This window comes from Podarcis cretensis (genome assembly GCF_951804945.1).
Source record: "Podarcis cretensis genome assembly, chromosome: 1".
Lineage (NCBI taxonomy): Eukaryota > Metazoa > Chordata > Lepidosauria > Squamata > Lacertidae > Podarcis > Podarcis cretensis.
In genome coordinates, this window is record NC_137170.1 from 66061983 (window position 1) to 66078133 (window position 16151).

The 16151-nt window shown below is 40.4% G+C and overlaps 1 protein-coding gene across 5 annotated transcripts in view; it reads right to left on the reverse strand.

Moving 5' to 3' along the window:
* DCDC1 (doublecortin domain containing 1) overlaps nucleotides 1-16151 on the reverse strand; it is a 265169-nt gene that overhangs the window by 28779 nt on the left and 220239 nt on the right. For all 5 annotated transcript variants that reach the window (XM_079987001.1, XM_079987002.1, XM_079987000.1 and 2 more), the window contains 5 exons: nucleotides 15524-15638; nucleotides 14108-14278; nucleotides 12103-12288; nucleotides 5584-5787; nucleotides 3889-4096 (listed from right to left, as the gene is read on the reverse strand). In XM_079987001.1, the coding sequence (XP_079843127.1) occupies nucleotides 3889-4096; nucleotides 5584-5787; nucleotides 12103-12288; nucleotides 14108-14278; nucleotides 15524-15638 (884 nt within the window). The remainder of the gene's footprint in view (nucleotides 1-3888; nucleotides 4097-5583; nucleotides 5788-12102; nucleotides 12289-14107; nucleotides 14279-15523; nucleotides 15639-16151) is intronic.

Below are 16151 nucleotides of genomic sequence, written 5' to 3' on the forward strand. Positions count from 1 at the left end.
TAGACAAATAGAAGATGCCTTTACTCCAGTATGGCTCACCTTTATCACATGCACAGCCCAGCAAGACAACAACAAAAACCCACCGACAGGATAGGAATCAATATGGCTTACTCGACCCAACGAGCCCTCCCCACTCCCTCACAAATGCAAACAAATCCCACTGCAGCCAGCCACAAACAAACAACCACACCCTGGGCCCCCTTAACCCCTCTCACTACCAAGGAAATATAACAGGCAGATAGAAAGAGAGCCTATCCAGTTGACGCTGACACAAAACCCCACACGTACATTAGAAAAAAGAAAATAAGTCCCCCCTTTTTTTTCTCCAGCCTTATACTGTACTCAACACTAATGTCTCACAACAAATGTAACTAATCTGTAGAAAAGACTTTACAACCTGATGCATGTACTTTTGTAAACCTCAAAAATCTTTAATAAAAAATATTTTTTTAAAAAAATCTGCTCCAGAGGGTTGGGGAATTCAATGCAGCAGATTTGGATATGCATAGAGTGCTACAAAATGGAAGGAAGAAAGGAGAAGTCCTATTGCACAAATAAAAATCTGTTAATCAGGCAGGGATCACCATTACAGTTTAACTTTCTGTACCACAGCGGACAAGATGGGTTAAACTTAGGAATTTCAACAGAAAACAAAAGGAAATTTGTTTACACCAGTAGAATCCACACACATAGAAAAAACGTTCTGAAAATGCTTTTTTAAAAGCATTTTAAAAAACAAATTGGATTTTCCATAAGGCTCACCATCGCCATCTAGTGTCACATTGTATATTGCACTTAAAACACACTTAAAACGTTTTATTTGCAGCTGTATTTATTTGCAGTCCATAGTTACTAAAGAGGATCCCAGGAATAGTACATTTATTTACTCTTCCTTTAAAGGGAAAAAGAAAATCTAAACTTAAGAAACAAATCTTTCCTTTATACATTGCATGCTTGGAAAGTTGTAGCTTCTTTTATTTCACTGATAGAAATGTGTCTCCAGCCTACTTTGCAATGGACCATGGAAATGGACCTTTAGTTCTCACATTTAACCAATATTTCTCACAACTTATTCAGAAAACATCTTATTTCAGAATGTTTCTTCTGTTGTTGTTTCTTTCCTTGGCTTTGCTCTCCCACGCCCCTAAATGTGATAGTGGGCTTCCATCTACCACACAAGGGAATACTTTCTCAAATACAAAATAATAAAGTTTATTTACGCAACAGATATCAGCTATATTTACAAAATTTCAAAGAAGTATTGGCCTTTTCTTTCGCTGAGAGGAAGAAATGATGGGTAATTGCCAATCTTCAGTGTGCTGAATGATTTTTAAGTATGTTTTTCGAACCTTTTGCTTTAAATTTTTGAGTGGATGAGATAAAAATCTGTAAACTTCATAAGCTGAAAGATGCCTAATATAAAGCAGCAGCAAACTTATAATGAGAAGACTCTAGTGGGCTTGGGTACTGCTTAGGAAATCAATAGGAAGGAAAATAAAGGTCACTAAAGCAGATAAGATGACCCTTTTTTCTGAGTATATTTGATAAAGATTGGGAAATAATACATAGGAAAAAAATACTTATAAGAAAAATACAGACATGTAAAAAGAGCCCCAAAAGTAAACTAGACCTATATTAAAAACATAACAAGATGATAAATGGGAAACGTGCCCCATGCTACTTTAGATAATGATCAAAGGTATACTTTTTTGAAAATATATACAACTCTTTCCAATATAAATATAGAATTGAATTCTTGAAAGCTAGATCAATACTGCACTAGACAAGAATGGCTATGCTTAACAAGAGACAGAAATTATATAGAAAGTTGTTTTCAGTGGTACTAAAAAATAAAGCAGGAATTTAAACTTAACAAATACATGTTACTTTGCACATTGTATGGTTGCAGACTCATAATTTCTTTTGCTTCATTGAGAAAAAGGAATTCCCACACACTTTGCATATATTCACTGAAATACCGTATTTTTTGCTCTATAAGACGCACCAGACCACAAGACGCACCTAGATTTTGGAGGAGGAAAACAAGAAAAAAAATATTCTGACTCAGAAGCCAGAACAGCAAGAGGAATCACTGTGAAGTCAAAGCAGCAATCCCTCTTGCTGTTCTGGCTTCTGGGATAGCTGTGCAGCTTGCATTCGCTCCATAAGACACACACACATTTCCCCTTACTTTTTAGGAGGGAAAAAGTGAGTCTTATAGAGCAAAAAATACGGTAAATTCCAGATGGGTTGCTGCAAAAACAACAGAAGAATATTGTGGCACCTTACAGATAATTCTAACATATGTTTTTTGTGAACCCATTGGGAGAACATTTCAGTCCCCCAAGTGCTCAGATCCGAATATGAAATTCACCATTCTTTCAGGAGAATCCAGCACTAAACTGCTGAACCAGAGTTTATCATCAAGTTTGATTATATTTGTTTTGGACTTAATAGGGCTGAGTTTTATTGCTTATCAGTGCTGTTGTGAATGGTTACTGTACTCATATGCGGTTGAGCTTTGCACGGAAGTATCACAACCTGTATTTCTTGTGCTACATAGTCTTTTAGGCTCTCTAACTAAAGTAACTCAGTGTGACTTACACGTGAAATTACAGGGGAAAGTGGTCTCAAAATATAATTTGAGCAAGGTGGAAATGGTAGCACTCTTAGGATGGTGAGCCCTTCACTGATCTTAGTGCCTGGGCAAATGTTCAAGCTTGCCACTGTCTGGAGTGAACCCTGGAGTGAGTATGCCTGCAGACTACTGAATTTTAACTTCCACCAGCTTCCTGTTTCCAGTGCGGCAGGAATGGAGTCTCCCCAACACCATGGGAGAGAGACAGACAGAGATAATCAAATAATGATCGGGGAATTTCATTATCTGCTTTTGTCTTCAGCTGTAAGAGGGACCAGAACTTAACCCACAGTTTGTCTGGTGGTCTGGCACTCACTTCCCCATGGAATGTGAGGGCAGGCAAAGGCACTGGGTGCACAGAGCACTACGGCTGCCACGACCCCCCCCCATCCCATTCCTGGAAACACAGGTTATCCTGTTAATTGGATTGTAACTGAAGTAAACTACAGGCGCGTGCCAGAGACGATGAGATAAGAAACTGCAAAAACAACCCAGCTACAAGGATGTAAAAGGTTTGGACTAGGAGCATATTTCATTTCATTATCTATTACACCAACACAAATAGAAATCACAAGGTTGTAGGTCTTATATAAGGGTTTGTTATATCTGAATGGAATGGAAATTATTAAAATTTTGGAATGCAGAAAAAAGGTAGAAGAATGAACCCATCAACTCTAGCATGTGAGGGGGCCAGTTGAAATAAATTGTATAATTTGACATCTGAATAATTGGCATTAATAATTGCATTAATTGGATAAAATTGGTATTGTTAGAATGAGGCTGCTATTGAAACGATATTGGAAAATTAATAAAAATATATTTTAAAAAAGAATAATATATAAAAAGATATATAATATATAACTTCCATCTGAACATAAGCTAAATGTATATGCTTTCACAATTTATGTGTATGTAAAGTAATATTTGGCCCATTTAAAGATTCATGATAAGATGTATTGTACAAATAACTATGGTAATTAGAAGCTGCAGAAGCGTTCTAAAATAAAACAAAAATTTAAACATTTGTTCAAATACAGTGTACCAACATTAATCTTTTCTCCATGAGACACCATTATTCTTTGTGAAAATAGAAAACAAAGTGAGAGACTTCCAAGATATTTCTTGGCAGCATACCAGCAAACAGGCTCCCTATAGCTTTACTACAAAAAAGTTAGCTCTGTGAAGTGAAATAATTTACATACTAGTTAAAGAGAAATTTAATTGGGAACTTGCTGAGGGTGGTATTTTACCTTTCACAAGCAACACAGATGCGTTTTCGTTAAAGCCAGGAACAAAAGTTGCTCCTTCACCTCGTTTTTCAGACTCCTGCTTTCTGAAATAATCATTTACAGCGCTGAAGACTAAATCCTTCAGTGTAAGAATTAAGGTCCCTTCACTTGTGTACAGTCTACTTGCTGTCCTGTTAAGTTCAAGTCGTCTTGTGCATAAAGAAAGCAGCTACAGAAGGGGAAAAGTTAATGACATATAATTAAGCTTACTAAGTCCAAATATTTAATAAAAATGCTTAAATTGCCATTCTCAGAGTTTTCTTTCTGTTATTTATTTCCCCAAGCAGCATATAGGCTCTCTCCCCTCCCTTTTCTCCTCACAGCTACCCTGAGATGTAGCTTAGGCTAGCAGAAGTTTACTCCGAGAGCTTCTTGGCAGAGTGGATATTTGAACGTGGGTCACCTCAGTCCTAGTCTAAACTCGGCCCTCCAGATGTTTTGGGACTACAATTCCCATCATCCCTAGCTAACAGGACCACTGGTCAGGGATGATGGGAGTTGTAGTCCCAAAAACATTTGGAGGGCCGAGTTTGGGGGTGCCTGTTCTAATCATTTCATGCCATTAGAGATATTATAAGTGCAATATTTCTGCATCTTTGTGTGCCCTCACATTTTATGCAACGAGGACCAAACTACACGCGGCACTAAATGCATCACTTTTAAGTTTGTGTCAGTAGTGGTTGGCAAAGTGGCGCAGGCAGGGTGGCGTTGCTCACCTGCTTCCCCAATGCTGGGTGGCACTGCTGGTTCCTGAGAAGGAAACGGGTGAGGCACAGAGAGCTCAGTGTGGTCGTGTGGGTATGATGGCAGGAGCATCGTATTGGTTCGATTGCTGCTCCCACACGGCTCTAAGCTCTCTGTGCATCCCTCTCTCAGGAACCAGCAACAGATTGCAAAGCATGAGAAACACGAGAAAGGGGGTGCCAACAAAAACTGCCCCACAGCTACTATTTGCATTAGATGGAAAGCTGCTAATGGTGCCAATGGGAGCTTTCTTCCCAATGCAAACAACAATGTCAGGGGGAGTTTTGTTGGAATCACAGCAGGAAAAACAGGTTAGTTGCTCCATCTCACCCCTTTTAGTTCCAGTCCCGGTGGTTCATTCTCCCTTCATCCCTCGCCGCTGTTATTTGCAACAGTAAAAACACTCATGAAACTTAAAGTGGTGCCTCTCTAAGGTCATGTCTAATTTGTCCTTGAATGCACAAGATAATTGGTTCGGTTGTAGATATCAGCAATATGGAAACCTTTTGTTAAAGTCAATACCAGATAAACTTTTTTCCAAACATGCATTAGCATTTAACATGAGATAATGACACGAGGACAATTTAATGGTTTATGTTTATACTCTGTTGTCAAAACATTAAATGAGCCTCTTTACATATACTAGAGAACATGTCAGGGCCGACACAAAACTTTTTGTTGCCTGGTAAAATAAATAAAAATTGTCTTTCCTTCCCTCGTGGAAGAAATAATAAAAATAGTTGATCAAAACAGCAGTGCCAGGCGAGGATGTGTTCACCATTCTCCACCACACACACACCCTATCTAACCCCTCTCCCCAGCTGTTGGTATGAGATTCTTGCCCATGATCTGGTACCTACTGCTTGTCCAGGTCAATTCTGTTAGGATGATCTCTAGATGATTGCTACTCACCATAGGGAATGTATTAGCAACAATTAGCTGCCCGTTTCTGTAACCAGCTCCATTTCTGTATGCAATTATTTTCACTGCTCTTTGGTTTACAGCTGCAGACATCTTTTCTGAGATTATTTGCAATGATGTTTCTGTCCTCAAAGATGCTAGAAATTCTTCTAAATAATGTAAGGTGGATTCAGCTTCACATGTGGACAAATCAGTCTTTAGGATAAACGGAAGAAGATGCAATCATGACTTCTGTTAAAGTGAATTTTTAAATGGTAACTCATTGATTCAAGTGCTGTTCCTTCTGCGAAAATGGATGATGGGACTATTATTTGCATATGTCACTATGAGTTGCACAGAGCTGTGAACTACACAGGACACCAAACACAGGACACCCTCACACTTCTGTGATGCCTTTATATGAAACTGAATGTGAACTGGATTTGGCTTTTGGTGAACAGACACTCCTGAACAAATGCTTTCACTAACCTCCCCACATATTTAAGGATACACCTTCGTTCAGTGCTTTTTTTTCTTAAAAAAAGGTTCAGGGGTACTTTCATTTTCCTACTCATATTGAAATACTGCCTCTCAATGAGGCCAAACTTAGATTCACAAAATGTTTAGGCGTATGCTCACCCCTGCATCCCCCCAGAAAAAAGCACTGCCCTTGTTACATATTTCATCTCAAAAGAAAATTACTCCTAGACTACTAACCAGGATTTTAAGCCCTTCTTTCTCAAATGTTCAGACAGTAAAAATAATTGCTTGCTATTTTGCCACTTACATCTAGATGAATACTCCCCCCCCCCCAAACATAATTTTTTATATACTTTTCTTATTGTGGTAAGGCCTGAAAAGCTTCTTGTTGTGTGTTATGTTCATATATCTGCTGTTCTGGCAATCAGTATATGTGCCCCCAGGGGTCAAATTGTCAACCATATTCCATGTTGTTGACTTTTAATAGGCTTATAAGCTTCCGGGGGAAAGGTCCTTTTCATTGGATACAGTGCAGTACTTAGTGGGAATCTTGCAAATGACAGAATTGCTCAGAGAATCTGACTATAAATATACCTTACAATTTAAAGCTTGTAAGGGCAGCAGCTGAAGAAGGAGCAAAAAAGGTTTTCTTGTGTGTGTGTTTCTTGTGGCTGATTAGCTGCTCTCCCTGTGCAAAGGTCAGAGGGGGCAGGGTTTCTGTTGAGGCAGGTGATTAGCTGTGGGAGGAGCTTATCAGAGCTTGCAGGGCAGCGGCGCGCACCTAGCGGCGTGCACAGTTTGATCCGTCTCTTAGATTTCGGGGAGCTAGTCTCAATCGTTTGTTGGGGGAGACCTAGGGTTTTTTTGGGGGGGAGTTATTTGTCCTGTCTGCACGCTTCTTATGATGGAGGACCGCTGTAGCCAGCCCCAACGACACGTTCTCAAGATGGAGAGTGAGGGAACAGCTGCAGTCGCCTGCGGTTCCTGCACAATGTTTGCCATCTTGCCAAAGGTTGCAGGCAGCTTTACCTGCAGCAATTGCATGCTGATTGCCCTCTTAAAAGACAAAGTCCAGCAACTGGAGGAACGTGTAGCTACGCTCCAAAGAATTAGAGAGCTGGAGCTCTTCTTGGAAGCAACAGAGCACACCGTCTCCACCAAGGAGGAGACAGGGGACTCCCCTGAGAAGGAGGCTAGTTCACCAACACAGGAGCCAGATATATGGAGAAACGTGACTCAAAGAAGTAGGAGGCCCAGGGTTCGCTCTGATTGTTTAGAAATACACAATCGCTTTGAGGTCCTTTCCCCTAGCATGGAAGACGAAGAGCAGACTCCATTTGAGGATCTCTCCCTCATTACAGTCGATCAGGTATATGAAGACGAGCAGGGAATGTGCAGGCGACCTTGGAATGGACAGCTCACGGAAGAACCCCGACCAAACCTAAGAGGAGGCGTGTAGTGGTGATAGGGGATTCCCTACTGAGGGGAACAGAAGCAGTGATCTGTGGGCCTGACAAGATGTCTTGGGAAGTGTGCTGTCTCCCCGGGGCTAAGATCCAAGATGTAACTGAACAACTGCAAGGAATCATAAAACCCACTGACAAATACCCCTTCCTCTTGGTTCATGTGGGAACCAATGACACTGTAAGCAATAGCCTCCAGAAGATCAAGAGAGACTATGAGGCTCTGGGCAGGAAATTGAAGCAATTAAATGCACAAATTGTCATCTCATCTGTCCTCCCAGTTGAACGACGTGGCCCAGAGAGAGAGAGAAAAATAGTGGAAGTGAACAGCTGGCTTTGCAAATGGTGTAAACAGGAACGGTTTGGATTCTTAGATCACGGACTGCAGTTTCTTGAAGATGGACTTCTGGCAAGCGATGGGCTGCACCTCACAACGGTTGGGAGGAATGTTTTTGCCAATAATCTCAGAAACCTCATCAGGGGGGCTTTAAACTGACTAATGTGGGGGAAGGAGACAGTGCTCCTGAAGGTAGGAGTCTATCAATTGATGAAGATGATCATCCAAATGTCATAGACCAAATGTAGCAAACAGCACGCAGACCTAGTGGTGGGAGGAAAAAATCCTTAAATAAGAGACACGGGGGAATGATTAATGGACTTCAATGTCTGTACACTAAAGCGCAAAGCATGGGAAATAAACAAGATGAGCTTGAGCTCTTGGTACAGCAAACTAAATATGACATAATAGGCATCACTGAAACCTGGTGGGATAAGTCCCATGACTGGAATGTAATAATGGAGGGATACAATCTATTTCAGAGAAACAGACCAGACAAGAAAGGAGGAGGAGTGGCATTATATGTCAGGGATGTGTATACCTGTGAAGAGATCCAAGATTTAGAACCTCAAAGCCAAAGTGAGAGCATTTGGGTCAAAATTAAGGGAGAGAAGAATAACAGGGACCTCATTGTGGGAGTTTACTATAGATCCCCAAGCCAAACAGAGGACATAGATGATGCCTTCCTGGAACAGATGGCCAAGCATGCAAAAGGAAGGGAGATAGTAGTAATGGGGGACTTCAATTACCCGGATATTTGCTGGTTGTCAAACTCAGCCAAGAGCATAAGGTCAAACAGATTCCTCACTGGCCTTGCAGACAACTTCGTTGTCCAGAAAGTGGGAGAAGCAACAAGAGGAACAGCCATTTTAGATCTGGTCCTAACCAATGTTGATGACCTGGTTAGTGGGGTAGAAGTGGAAGGATCATTAGGCGCGAGTGATCATGCTCTTCTGAAGTTTACTATACAGCGGAAAGGAGCAGCCAAGCATACTAGGACTCAATTTCTTGACTTTAAGAAAGCCGACTTCATAAAACTTAGGGAAGTGCTGGGTGAGATCCCATGGACAGTAATACTAAAAGGAAAGGGAGTTCATGATGGCTGGGAGTTTGTTAAGAGGGAGATAGTAAAAGCACAACTTCAGGCAATACCAATGAGACAGAAACATGGAAGGTGCCTAAAGAAGCCAGGGTGGCTATCTAAAGAACTTTTAACTGAGTTAAGATTAAAAAAGGATGTGTACAAAAAATGGAAAAGGGGGGAAACCACCAAAGCGGAATTCAAACAAATAGCCAGCACGTGTAGACACAAAGTCAGAAAAGCTAAAGCACAGAATGAATTCAGGCTTGCTAGAGAGGTTAAAAGCAACAAAAAAGGCTTTTATGGGTATGTTCGTAGCAAAAGGAAGAACAAAGAAACAGTGGGGTCACTCAGAGGAGAAGATGGTGAAATGCAAACAGGGGACACAGAAAGGGCTGAACTCCTCAATGCCTTCTTTGCCTCAGTCTTCTCCGATAAAGAAAACAATGCCCGACCTGAAGAATTTGGAGCAAATGATTCAGCAGAGGAAACACAGCCCAGAATAACTAAGGAGATAGTACAAGAATACTTGGCTAGTTTAGATGTATTCAAGTCTCCAGGGCCGGATGAACTGCATCCAAGAGTATTAAAAGAACTGGCAGATGTGATCTCAGAACCACTGGCAGTCATCTTTGAGAATTCCTGGAGAACAGGCAAAGTCCCGGCAGACTGGAGGAGGGCAAATGTTGTCCCTATTTTCAAAAAGGGGAAAAGAGAGGACCCAAATAATTACCGCCCAGTCAGTCTGACATCAATACCAGGGAAGATTCTGGAGCAGATCATTAAGCAAACAGTCTGTGAGCACCTAGATAGGAATACTGTGATCACCAATAGTCAGCATGGATTTCTGAAAAATAAGTCGTGTCAGACTAACCTGATCTCGTTTTTTGACAGAATTACAAGCCTGGTAGATGAAGGGAATGCAGTGGATGCAGCCTACCTTGATTTCAGCAAGGCATTTGACAAGGTGCCCCATGATATTCTTGTAAAGAAGCTGGTAAAATGTGGACTTGACTATGCTACCACTCAGTGGATTTGTAACTGGCTGACTGACCGAACCCAAAGGGTGCTCATCAATGGTTCCTCTTCATCCTGGAGAAGAGTGACTAGTGGGGTGCCACAGGGTTCTGTCTTGGGCCCGGTCTTATTCAACATCTTTATCAACGACTTGGATGATGGACTCAAGGGCATCCTGATCAAATTTGCAGATGACACCAAACTGGGAGGGGTGGCTAACACCCCTGAGGACAGGATCACACTTCAAAACGACCTTGACAGATTAGAGAACTGGGCCAAAACAAACAAGATGAATTTTAATAGGGAGAAATGTAAAGTATTACACTTGGGCAAAAAAAAGAGAGGCACAAATACAAGATGGGTGACACCTGGCTTGAGAGCAGTACATGTGAAAAGGATCTAGGAGTCTTGGTTGACCGCAAACTTGACATGAGCCAACAGTGTGACGCGGCAGCTAAAAAAGCCAATGCACTTCTGGGCTGCATTAATAGGAGTATAGCATCTAGATCAAGGGAAGTAATAGTGCCACTGTATTCTGCTCTGGTCAGACCTCACCTGGAGTACTGTGTCCAGTTCTGGGCACCACAGTTCAAGAAGGACACTGACAAACTGGAACGTGTCCAGAGAAGGGCAATCAAAATGGTCAAAGGCCTGGAAACGATGCCTTATGAGGAACGGCTAAGGGAGCTGGGCATGTTTAGCCTGGAGAAGAGGAGGTTAAGGGGTGATATGATAGCCATGTTCAAATATATAAAAGGATGTCACATAGAGGAGGGAGAAAGGTTGTTTTCTGCTGCTCCAGAGAAGCGGACACGGAGCAATGGTTCCAAACTACAAGAAAAAAGATTCCACCTAAACATTAGGAAGAACTTCCTGACAGTAAGAGCTGTTTGACAGTGGAATTTGCTGCCAAGGAGTGTGGTGGAGTCTCCTTCTTTGGAGGTCTTTAAGCAGAGGCTTGACAACCATATGTCAGGAGTGCTCTGATGGTGTTTCCTGCTTGGCAGGGGGTTGGACTCGATGGCCCTTGTAGTCTCTTCCAACTCTATGATTCTATGATTCTATGATTCTAAAGCATTTTATAGACAAATCTTTACATAGATGATGTGGCATAGTTTTTTTAAGAGAGCCAGAAAAATCATTTAAGGATGTGCTTATGTTAATTAATAAATTTAGCAGGGCATCTGGTCATAAGATTAACAAAATCTTACATTATGGATAGTATCCTTGGTGTGTGTTTGAATATAGCAGTAAAGATAAAAAGTGGGGAGGTAATTATAAAAAAATTGGGGAGATCATTATAAAATAATTACCGGTATATGGCATTGGCTAGTATTGTTGCATTTAACAGATCATAATTATAACTATATTTGTTTTATATCCCGCCTTTTTGTTTGACAGGGACTCAAGGTGGCTCACAGCTAAAAACAGGAAAAAAAATCATTTAAAAAACAATTAAACCTTAATAGAATACATATATGACCTGTGTTAATCAATACAGACCATTACAATAAAAGCAACACAGCACCAGCCCTTTCCTTAAAAATAGTTCCCCAAAGCCTGCTGAAACAATAAAAATATAATAATAATAATAATAATAATAATAATAATAATAATTTATTATTTGTACCCCGCCCATCTGGCTTGGTTTCCTTAGCCACTCTGGACAGCTTTCAACAGAGATTAAAAATACATCAAAACATCAATCATTTAAAATTTCCCTAACAAGAATGTCTTCACCTGCTGGCAGAAGGACAAGGAGGGAGTCAGTCTCATTTCTGTAGGAAGGAAGTTCCAAAGTCTTGAGAGCAGCTACCAGATAGGAAACTTTGGCTGAGAAACAATCCTTTGATCAAAGTAGGATCTTTACATAATCCAGGATAAGTTTTAAAATGTTTAAAACTATACTTAAAGTGAAATAGCCCTAAAGCATCTGCAGAGTGCCTAAGTCCATAGTAACCTGTGTCTAGTATTTTCCAGCAAGAAAAATTGTGAATCTAATCTCATCTTAATCCCCAGATTGAAATACAGATTGCCAATATTTCAAAGTACTCTACAAGAGAAGGCTGTAACATTGCCAGCTGGTGGATTACACTAAATGCATATATACATGGCAGGAGGTGTCACTGAAAAGCAGGAACACTGTCACAAACCTTGTTAACATCAAGGCACTTATAGGGCCAGATGGATAAATGCTTTCCTTCCTCAGAACCAGAGGCACAGGAGAATACAGTACCAGGGTGCAACCTTTTCAGGTCCTTCTTTCCTCTTATGGTCCTTGCACAAGCCAAGCATATCTTTACCTTCTGCTTTCCACACGGTGAAAGAAAATAGTAGCCCTATAAATAAAAATGGTTGAAACCATTTAAAAATGGGGGTTGGGGTGGGCAGAACCCATAATAAAAATGCAGTGATCCAATATGACATCTATTATTCAAAAATTTGTTTACATCCAAAAAGTTTTGAAAACACGAAGATGTATTTGAATTAAAAATACATAAACAAATACATCTTAATATTTTCCTAACTTGGATACAGACAGCTAGTTTTTGAATAACAGATGTCATGTTCGCTCTCTTTTTTTTTGCCGGGGGGGGGGGGAGGTAACATTTCCCTAAAAAAGTATATATTTTTATTATAACTTTTTTTAAAAAAAAATGTTGTTGCATAATATTATTTCTGTTAAAATGGAATCCTTGGTTGTTGTTTTTAAATGCACCTTTATAGAATGGATGAATACCTGGGAGTAAGTCTGAGTGAGCTTAATGAGTAGACATGCATGTGATTGTATTCTGAGGTAACATAAACCTTTACAATGCTTGGGCATTTTTTCTTTTCAAGTCTTAATGTGGTGCCGCAAAGACTGTAATGTCAATGCCAAACATACCTTTTTGGGGAGGGCACTCCAAAGATGGGGTGCCACTGCGGAAAAGCAAAGCACTCAGGAAGGACCTCAAACCAAAGATCTTATGACATAGATAGGCTGATATGGGATGAGACACTCCTGCCTATATTGAGGTCCCAAGACATTTAGGGCTTTGAAGGCCAATTTCACTTGAACTGAACCAATCATGAAGGCCCCAACAAACCAACTGTAACTGAGATAACAATAAAGTGGTGGAGATCGGTGTGATTCATGCCCCCCCCCCCAAACACACATAGTAGTAGTAGGTTTGCAAAGGCTACACCATGGTATGAACTGACAGAAAAGCAGCTTCCATGTTGGTGTTTTAGTACGTGAACCACACTGTTCGTTAAGATGGATAACCTCCACATGTTTCCCATAAAATCCACATAATCGCATTGGGGTACTTTGTCCCCTTTCACTGATCCCATTCACTTCAATGGGTTCTGTGAAGAAGAACTTCCCAATAGTTTCACAAAACGAACATAAAACAATGCAACAATTTCCAGGGGTGTAGCTATTTTTGCTGCAAGATACTAACTCAACAAAGATTCTTGTAGCACATTAAGACTCACACATTTATTATGGCATAAGCTTTCATCAAATACATGAAGTGGCGTCCTGAGTGGCAGGTACATATGTACATGGGGGGGGGGGGGAGAGGGGTTGTAAGCAGTGAGATCAGAAGGAAAGGAAATGCAGAAAAGCATAGATGGTGATAATTACCTTATTAACAGTGACTACTCACAAGGAACAATAGTTGAAAACGCAAACATTTTGGTATTGGTACGTCAACTGGTATGCTAAACTAAAGTTCCACTGCACCAATTCAATCCACAATGTGATAACATTGAACGCTCTCAGATTGCCATCTGCATTTAAATTTGTTTGTTCAAGGATGACCACCTTAATATTAGTTACAATATGTTTTGGAGTAGTGAAAAGTCCCCCAACCAGCATTTCAGTCTCCCTGAAGACAATCAAACTGTCATAATAAATTTATTAGTCTTTATTGTGCCATAAAACAATGTGTTTTCTAAGAGTGTGCATGAATCACATGATTTTACACTAGCCTGATTCCTGCCTTATCCTTGTTCCTTCTGTTAACCACAGACAACAAGAAGCGGAATATTTGATATCTCTTTCTATTGGGTATTGGTGCACAGATACATCTAGACATGTCTACATAGCCACCCTTTTGATTTCGCGAAGTCAAATTTCTCTAGTCTATACAGAAAACAAAAATTACTTACTAGTTGGTCTATTTTCTCTGTGCTGGCCACGGAAAATGTGCAAATCGAAGAATAATTTGCTGCTGTGATTTCTTGATCCAGGGTTGTACTGTAAAAGGCACTAATAACCTTTGTAGTTTCTGTGTAATTCCACCTTTGATTGGCAGCTCCATTTTTACATTCTTTGTGTTTCTGTGAGAACATAAAATAGGCCATCCTGTTTTAAGATTTTTATTTTTTTGCATTCTCTCTTTCCAAACTGGTATTTTTAAAGAAAATGTTTTAAAATATTCAGGTTTATCTGGTAAGATATATGCCTTCCCTCCTCCTCCTCCTCTTCCTCTTCTTCTTCTTCTTCTTCAGCATCCTGCTGGTTTTTAGCTTTGTTGTACATGCAGTTATAATAGCCTTTGCAGGACTTATTCATTGCTAGGTCATTGCCACTAAATAATAAGAATGACATTGGGAAACACCTCCTGCTGACCTCTACAATACAGTTCCCTCCTCTCTCTAGCATTTTTCTTGGTCAATATATATGGGTTAGCTGAAATAAAAGGAAGAGAACTTTGTTTGCCTTTAATAATTACATATAAATCTGGGTGAATTTCAACATTTGAAAAGCCTTCTGGACAGGCCAAATTATTGAGACTTCTGCTCCAAGCCATGAAAGCCAGCAGCTGACACTCTTCCTCCAACAGCACACTGTGCCACACAAAATGGTTAACACTGGTTTGGGCAAGGTGTGTGAATCATGTGATTTCAGCCTGACCTCATTGCTGCCTTTCTGGTTAACTGCACCCTTCCTGGACAGGGATCACTTGGCCACTGTGACACATGCGTTGGTGACCTCATTTCTGGATTACTGCAATGTATTCTATGTGGGGCTTCCCATGCCGCTGGTCTGGAGGCTGCAGCTGATGCAGAATGCTGCAGCTTGGGTAATGACTGGTGTTCCTTATCAGAGGTATCATGCTAGTCCTGAGGGACCTGCAAGGGCTGCCTATTAGCTACTGAGCTAGTTTTAAGGTTCGATTGCTTAAATACAAAGCCCTAAATAACTCTGAACCAGGTTACCTGAAAAACTATCTTCTTTCCTGCACAGTAAGGGCACTATGATCACCTAATGAAACCTGTTAAGGTGAATGTTATGGAACACCCTCTCTGTTGAAATGCAGAAGTCCCCATCTGAGTTGCCATTATGTGCCAACATACCTGTTTAGGCAAGCATTCCTCCCTTGAACTGATCTTCTGATGCTATTGTTTTAACCAATTCCGAGTGTGTTAATTATTATGTTTTTAATGTTTCATTGTATATTTTAATTAAGGATGTTTTAATGTCAGTGTTAATTATAAGTTCATTTTATAGTTGTAAAGTACTTAGAAGCCAGTTTGGCATATAAGCAGTGTAAAACTATATAAGCACACAAACAGTTTTACCTGAAGGACGACAGGACACCCTTGCATTTCCAGAGGACTCTTTGGATACCCATTGAGTATGCTGGGCATCGATACCGCTAGCACTAATTGTGGGTCCAGCACAAGATGAAATGTCCTAGGAACAGAAAAGTCAGGTGGAAATCAGAAGACAGTTTTGTTGTTGTTTTTAAAAAAGATTTTTTTCCTTGCTAAATGTATATCTCACTTTTAGATTCTTCTAAAGATATCTTTTTAAGTAATAACACTGAACTGGTTCTACACAAAGCGCTGCATGGACATTTTAATGCCACAGAGTGCAGCAGTGAGTCTTAGGGCTTGCTCACCCTCATCCCCCGAGTGTGACCTCAAGGGGCTTCATCTTCTGTCTCCAAAGTTCTGTGACAGTGAGGTGAGAAGGAAAGGAGTAAGAAGAAAAGGCGGGAGGTGACAAAGAAAGGTTTCTTGTAAAGGACTTGGAAGTTTTGTTGAATTTTGCTAAGTAAATAAATAATTAAAAACAATAAATAGGCACCATCCATGTAACATGGCGCTTTACAAAAAGTTGAGATGACAAGTCCTTGCCCCAAGTGGCTTATAATGTAGAACTTGATGTAAGGGATTCAACAGACAAAGGGAAAGGGTAAAGAAG